The sequence below is a fragment of the Mesoplodon bidens genome (assembly GCF_964165515.1).
Source record: "Mesoplodon bidens genome assembly, chromosome: 16".
NCBI lineage: Eukaryota > Metazoa > Chordata > Mammalia > Artiodactyla > Ziphiidae > Mesoplodon > Mesoplodon bidens.
The window spans coordinates 25,188,419-25,196,485 of NC_138173.1; the positions used below are offsets into that span (position 1 = coordinate 25,188,419).

Here is an 8,067-nt window from a genome sequence, read left to right on the forward strand (position 1 = left end):
GTTGATATTGCTAAGAGAGCTCTCTAAAATGGAGCCAGGGGTCCATCGAGGAAGTGTGACTTATGCATGTCTCAGACCAAATGAAACTTTTGACCACTTATTATCTTAACACATGCATCCAGAACATCTACCCAATGTTCCAGAAACTCAAGATATTTATTGGACCCTTACCCTAAAATAACTCATGAGAGCCTTAAGGACAAATATTTCCTTTCTTGAATCAGGGTCAGTCATAATTCTTGAACAATCTTGTGGCTTTTCCCTGCATAAGCTCCTTTCTCTCCCCTGCAATACTCTTTCAGTTGTACCCGAATCTGTGTCTCCTGTCTCTCTCTTTTCTTTTTTTTTTTAAATTTTAAAATAAATTTTTTTTGGGGGGGCCATGCTGCATGGCATGTGGGATCTTATTTCCTGACCAGGGATTGAACCCAGGCCCACTTCAGTGTGGAGTCTTAACCACTGGACTGCGAGGGAAGTCTGTGTCTCCTGAACTGCAATTCTTAACACTTCAAATAAAGCCTTTTGTTCTTTACAGCCTTGATACTGATTATTGTTGGACAAATGATTGGTATGAACTCAATCAATTAGTTAGCCTGCTTTATGCCTCTCATTCTTAAACAATAAACAAATAGCTTGAATAACTTCATCCCCATCCAAATTAGACAAATTTTCCTACATAAAAATCTCAATCTTCCATGATACAGCTATAAGATAAGTAAAATATATTCCATTTGTACACATTCATCTGCTTTTAAGGTACAAGATCAAACATGCAGAGAGCAACCATAATAATTATAGAGTTTACTATGTGTTAGGCATTATTCTGAGGACCTTATTAATACCAACTCATTTAATCTTCACAACAATACCATGAGGTAGGTACTATCATTATCCCCACTTTCCACATGAATTTAGGCATAGAGAGATTAAGTAACTTGACCAATGTCACCCAGTTGGTGACAGAGCTGGAATTGCAGACCCTGGCATAATCTGGCCCTAGAGTATATGCTATTGACTTTCATAGACATTAATGATTAATTAATTCAATGTTTTATGAGCACCGACTCAATTAAAAGTACTGGTTAAAAACTGTAGGGAATTCAAAGAATAATATGTGGCCCCTGCCCTCAAGAAACTCATATTTTGGTTGTTGCTTTAAGTAGAAAACTTGAGCATCTGTGAGTGGTTATTCTTGTCAACCTGAACCCATCGCCCTGCCCGTGGTGTTAATGCCCCAGAGTTTTATGCCAGAATTACACGCTTAGGAGTTAAGCAAGATCTTAAACCTCAGTTGAATCTCTTCATTTTACAGATTTGAAAACTGAACTGCAGAGAAGTGTCTTGTTCGAGACCACAATGTTAAGGGTAAAGAGCAACTAGAAAGGCAGTTTCTTGTCTCCCAATCAGTAAAATATGTTCATGAAAATGTACATAAGTCAAATTTATGCAAGCTTAATTATATTTTAAACCCCTAAGTGGAGATTTCCATTTAAAGGAGTCAGTAGTAAAGTATTTCATGTAGGCAATTAATATTTTATAAAGTGAATAATAACAGTCCATCACCATGCCAAACCAGCGCTTTGATGAATCTTGGTATTAACATACTGGATTTGGTGAAATAAGAAAAAAAGAACTTTGGTTGTCGTACCAGCTGGCAAACTGAACAAAAATTCCCTAATACTATGAGTAAGATGGTGAATAACACTAATAGGAAAATGTTTGAAGTTTTAGGCTCTATGCAGAGTTATCAGATTAGTATTTCAAACCAACAGTAGATATATCAGGGTCAAAAGTTTAAAGTCTGGTAAAATAATTATAGCGGCTAACACTTGCCGAGCACATACTATGTTCTAAGTACATTGTCAATATGATCTCATTTAATTCCTATGACAATTTGATGGAGTTTACACTATTATCTCCATTTTTATGTAAGGAAATGGTACTAGAGGATGGTTAAGTAATTTGCCTATAACTAAGGGCCTGGGAAATGCGGGGAGCAGAATTATTGAGAGTGATATTTCTCTTTCTTGATGCCCTCACTTTCTTTGGAGAGAAGTGCAAACTGGAACTAGATACTAAAAGTTGCTTTTGAAAACTCAACAGTGGTATAAAAACGAGCATACTATTCATTTGGGCCGTAGTCTGTACTTCAACACTTTATTTGAATAAGCACACAGGAAATATGCTAGATATTATGGGGAGTATCAAAATGAATATTGTTATCGTATTCTATTGTTTATATTATTATATTATACTGTTCATACTATTATATTGTACTGTTAATATTCTGTTATACTGTTTACATATTATATTATGTTTATAATTTGCATGTTCAAGGATTTATAGCAAAATAGGGAGGATACGATAGGAACACAAATAGCTGTAATGCAAGCCAGGTTGGCTAAGTGCTATGAGCATAAAAAATTGTGATGAGAATTTAGAGGAAATTTCAGTTGCCAGGAGCTAAGGGGGATTAGTCAAAAGCTTCATGGTAAGGGTGGTATTTGAGCCAGGTCTGTGAGAGTGGTCAAAATCTAGACAGAGATGATGTGGTCCCCTCAGGTTTCAGGGACAGTGTGAACAAAGGCAGAGTCATGAGTTATCAAGTTATCTGCTGATTGGAGTAAAGACTGCGTGTAAAGAAGTGGGAGGGGAGATGAAACTGGAAAGCTAGGGTGAAGTCAGTGAGCAGAGTGTACAAAATGCCTGCTAAGGAATATAGACTTTATTCAAGAGGCAAAAAGTTTTGTAGCAGGGAAAGCACAAAGTTAGATTTTAGGAAGATTAATCTGCCAGGGCTTGGAGAGTGGACAGAGAGGCCAAAAGCCAGGTAAGAAAGGTTTAGGGAAGCAGCAATCTAGGGCAGAACAAAAGTGGTTCTAGGAATAGAGGAGACTGATAGAAAGATATTACAGGAAATTGCCTGTAGGAAATAGTTTGACTATAATGAAAGAAAGAACAGGGAAGAAAGGAGAAAGGGGGAAGAGATGACCCTGTGCTTCAGGGTAAATGGTAACGTCTTTAGTGGGAGACGTGAACGACAGGAGGAAGTACAATTATGAGAGCAGAAATGTTATATTTAGTTTAAGACATTGATTCCAAATATGAATTTACATATTCATTCACTGTGTGAGCATTTACCAAATGCCTATTATGGAAGGGAAGCCCTTCCATAAATACTTGGGATATATCATAATCACTACAGGAGGACCTTTTTTTTTTTCTCTTTCCTATTCAAGAGACCATAATAAAGTATTATATTCAAATCCAACTCTATAGAACATTTCCAAGCCAGCACAGTTGAAAAGTAGTCTCCTTCCTCTGAATTCCTGTACATTTAACTGTCTGTACTATTCATTGGGTGTTTAGCACATATGATTATATGTATGTATATATTTCTCCCCTAATGGCAAGTTTTCAATCAGATCGTAAGTGAGTTGAGAGCAGGCATCATTTCAGATATTCTTTGAATCTCCCACAGTATCTCATTCAGAGTAGGAAAATTCAGTAAAGCTTTAACTGTTAGACCGGGGGATTTTTCTTTCTCTTCTCTTCTGTGATAAGGATACATCTTTTCTTACCCTTGTAGAACAGAAGGATCAGTAAAATTTCACATCCAGAACACATGGCCACTGTGAAAGGAGCCACAGAAGCCAAGTCTGCAGTGGACCGTGAAAAAAAAGCTGAATAATAGCAAGGGCTAAGAAACTATTCAGTACCCCACCTTCGATAGCAACAGTTTTACAAACAGGAAGAGGCAGCATAGAAATTTTGGCAAAAAAGTACCCAAACGACAAACCCAAAGCAGGCACTAAGACACCCAATAGAAGCACCTCTAGGTTCACTGTTTTTAGAAACATTAATCCCATTCTGAAAGTCAAATAAATCCCTACAAACATTAAAATAAAACTCAGAGGTCTAATGATCCTCTCCAGGAAGTTTGCTTTTTCAGGTAGTCTACGCTTGATGACTATTCCCACTGATATAGGTATAAGTATGAAAAGGAGTGTTCACATAATTTTAGAAACAGGAATACGCAAAGCACCTGATAACCCTAACATCCTACTATATATGTACGAATTGGCAGGCATCATTATCAGGGCCAATAACGTTGATGTGCAAGTCATCAAAATGGCCAAAGTGACATCTCCTTCTAGAAGCAGAGCAAACAGATAGCCCCCACCGCCTCCTGGGCAGGTACAGGTCATTACAAATCCAAAAGCCTGTGCCTCAGGCAATGCCAAAATCTGCGTCAAAAGGAATCCACAAAATGCCATAAGAAAATACTGTATAACTGCCCCAAGAATTATTGGCAAAGGTCTCTTCCATATTGTTTGAAACACCTGTAATTCAATCTTACAACCAAACGCACATTTATTTAACAGTATCATTGGTAGAAAAAGCATAAGGATATTTCTACCAATAAGGTTTGATGTCTGGAAAAGACTGTCTTGTCTTTGTTTGAGCACTCTGACTTTGACATTCTTTATTTCTTCAATGAGTCTTTCTTGCCTACCTTCAGAATCCCACAATTGAATGGTCAGATTTGTCTCCTCGTCTTCATCTGTCACCAGGTTTATCGTAAAGTTGGTAACATCTGATAAGGTCTTAGTCTCATTCACCACTTGGAGCATTTTAGGATCTTCTAGTTGCACAAGGAGGTAGCTGGAGTTTGGCTGTTTATCTCTGTAACTTGACCTTAGAACGACAGTTTCTTCAGTCTTTGTGAAAAATAGTATTTCAGTCTTTTCTATGTTCAGAAAACTGAGAAACGATTTCCTTGCTTCCCCAGGAGTCACAGATGACAAAAGCAGGACCATAAAAAGTTTTCTAATCATTTTGAAGGCTTAAATAAATTACATATGCAAAACCATTTAAATAAACTAAAGAACGTTCTTCATACAGGTGTTCCAGTGATGGTCTGAGGTTGTTAGGTAACAGCTGTTTCTGCTAGATCAAAGTCCAGTAGGAGGGACTCTTGTACTTTTCAAACAAATACAGAGCCATCTAATGAGTGACATAACTGGTTTAACCTACAGTTACAAAATGTAAGTCATAGCATTTAACAGGTTCAATTTATCACAGCAGAAACCTAATCTTTACTCCTGACTTCCTCATTTCTGACACTAGAAAAACAGTCTCCTACTTACTTGATGTTAAAACCTTAGTGTCATCTTTTTTTGAGTTCTGTTCCTTCCTAAGGAAAATCTACACTAAAAGCAGACAGGATCCAAAAATTTTAAATAGATGTTGAGGAGGCCTAGAGGTGGGTGTTACTATTTTATTCATTCAGGTCAAAATCAAATAAAAATTTACTGAATATGTGTTCTAGGGCCCTGAGCTAGGAGCTGAGTATACCACAGTAATCAAGCTAGGTGACTCTTCCCTCCTGGAGCTTAGTCTTGGTGGCTCTTTATCATTACTTAGGAAACTGCAGAGCCCATAAATTGGCCTTGCAGCATCCTTAGGCTAGTTAGGGTTTTCCCACGACTCTAAACAGTGATGGTATCAGTTAGGCAAAAACTGAAACGGTTTGTGGTGTCCTTAGGTAGAAAAAAAATTTCCTGGATGGTTACCAGATAGCTTGGCAACCTAGGGAGAGCACATAGCCAGATCCATGGCCAAAGGTACAGCCTGGTTAAGGGACCACTGCTGCTGGACACTTGGACACTGACACAATGGGGCAATCGAAGCCCACTGACTAATCCTAATCTTTTATTCCTTCCTAGTAACACTACTCCTTACTCACAGCTATGGCGAGGACATTCAATTGACCCAACTTAGGTCATATGCCTGTCTTGGCTGCCAGGAATAAGGAAAAGAGTCAGGCTTTTTGAACTTCAACCCACAGATTTACAAACGCTTTCTGTTTCCCAAACAAGAGGAGGGGCTTCTGATGCTAAGCAGAAAAAAAAAAAAAGACAAAGACCAACAACAATAAAACCCCACTACAGTTATCTACTACTGAGCCTACAGATCTAATAGTCTCTTGATCATATAATCATTTCAGCAGATCCTTCCTGTACTCATGACACAATCTGTGTCAAATGCAACGACAGTTACACATTAAGTATTTTAGATCATAAAATGTTTGCTCCTCAAAAATTGTCAAAGCAATTTTTATTGGATATTTTTACAAGTTTTTAAAAATTTGACTTATGTAGGTTAATCTTTCAAATACAACAGACTTTACTAGTCCACAAATTTTATTTCCATGTACCACATCGAGAAAAACAAAATACACTATACCAATGTTGAAAATAGGGACTGGAACTAATGTTTCTGTGATATTTCAGTTAAGTTCCCAGAGAACGTCCCTGGTTTAAAAAGACAAAAACAAAACAAACATAAGACAAGAACTTTATGAAACCAAAGCTATCTTTACAGTTATGTGACCAAATATCTTAATTCACAATTTTTGTTGCCCAGGTCAAAGAGGTGAGGAACGTAAATTTTACTTTCCTCAGATCCTTCCTTCTGTAGCCTTTCCCCTTCTTCAGGTTCTCCAAGGCTTATCTGAAAACTGCCTGGAATAAAATCTGACAAATCTGGGAAAAATCTAGTAATTTATTATTCATGTGTATGTACTGGCTGATTCTATGAAACTTAAGCTCATCTGTATCATACTGTAGTTAGATACTTATGTGAATTTAAAACATTTTTCTACTTGTGGGTTTTCTGCTTATAATTCTAGTTGCCTGTGAGCAGGGAGAAAGATTCTAAGGAGGGGTGGGGACAGCCAACCCTAGAATTATATTAAGCAGACTCAACTGAAAGCCCTAAAGAAAGCCTGAAAAAGATGTCTGATTTCAGAGTAATTTGGAAAAGAGACACTGGGGGGACTTCCTCTCTTGCCCACAATCTTGTTCTCTTTAGGAGACTTCTCAGGCTGGAGCCCCCGTCCATAGAGCCTCCAAGAATGCTGGCACCTATGTCTCTTACAGACTAGTTTGCTCCACTATCTGGGACCACATGACATAAGTCCTTCCCTCCATGCTGCTTTGTATCTTTTCTAATCATTGACAGGACCTCTTCTTTAGTCTCCTTAAGTGTAGCTCAATCTCTGCTCGCCTTACTTCCCTTCTTTTCAACCTGCATTGGTATTTTTTCCAGTATATTTAGCTTCAGTTCAATTCATGAGACATGTGTTGGTCATCTACCATGTGCAAGTAATTATGCAGATGCTAAGGTATTTGTATTAAAACTGTCTGGTATCTGGGAATATATTTAAAGATTATTTCTACTTCTGGTCTTATGGTTTCTGATAAAAGAGCTATTAGAACATAGCTATACTTACTATATATTCATTGGCACTTGCCAAACTGCTTTGTATTATAGTTTTAAGTACGTATACATCTCTTCATTGTATCCACCACGGCAGTTAGAATCAAATCCTTACATTTAGTAGGTACTTGAATAACTAGGTTAATAAATGAGTGTATAAGCAAGCAGCTGATAGAAGTCAGAAGTTATCTCCATTCACTGCATGAAAATAATATGAAGAAAGAATTAGAGATGAAATAAACAGTGAGTTTTTTCCTTTAATTAAACCTAAAGCCACTATCCCTGTCTATCGCAAAGTAGGAAAGGGACAAATAACAAACAGAAATAACTTCTATTTCTTCTCTATAGTAGTACTGTGTTGAGTATAGATAGAATACATCAGCCAGGAGCACTAATTTTAATGTGTTGGTAAAATGTAGTTACTTTTGGCATGTGTTTTGCTTTGGTATATATATAAAGGACTTGTAATGTAGTTTAGTTATCCCATCTTTCTTCTTATCTGTACTATATGATACAGACAAAATGGTGAATCCTACTGGAGGGAGTTTTTTATCAGAGATATGTCCCAAAGCACTTAGGTGACAACAAGAAAATAATTTTCCCTTCCTAGGCCTGAGACTCCTCATCCACAAACTTTGAAGAGTGAGTGAGATGACCTCTAAGTTTCTATGATTCATGTATACACATCAATTTATACACCATGATGTAGGTAGATACTAAGGCCCCATAATGGTAGGCTTGGTCATGTGTTTTGCTTAAAGCAAAAGTGATATATGTTATCTT

At 37.3% G+C, this 8,067-nt stretch overlaps 1 protein-coding gene across 1 annotated transcript; it reads right to left on the reverse strand.

Moving 5' to 3' along the window:
* Positions 1-3,515: 3,515 nt before the first annotated feature.
* Positions 3,516-5,719, reverse strand: SLC10A5 (solute carrier family 10 member 5; the record flags this gene model as incomplete). The annotated part of the gene is given in 4 exon segments (XM_081258291.1): positions 3,516-3,545; positions 3,547-3,680; positions 3,683-4,010; positions 4,014-5,719. Coding segments are annotated over 4 exon segments (1,317 nt in total). The 5' UTR covers positions 4,839-5,719.
* Positions 5,720-8,067: the final 2,348 nt, after the last annotated feature.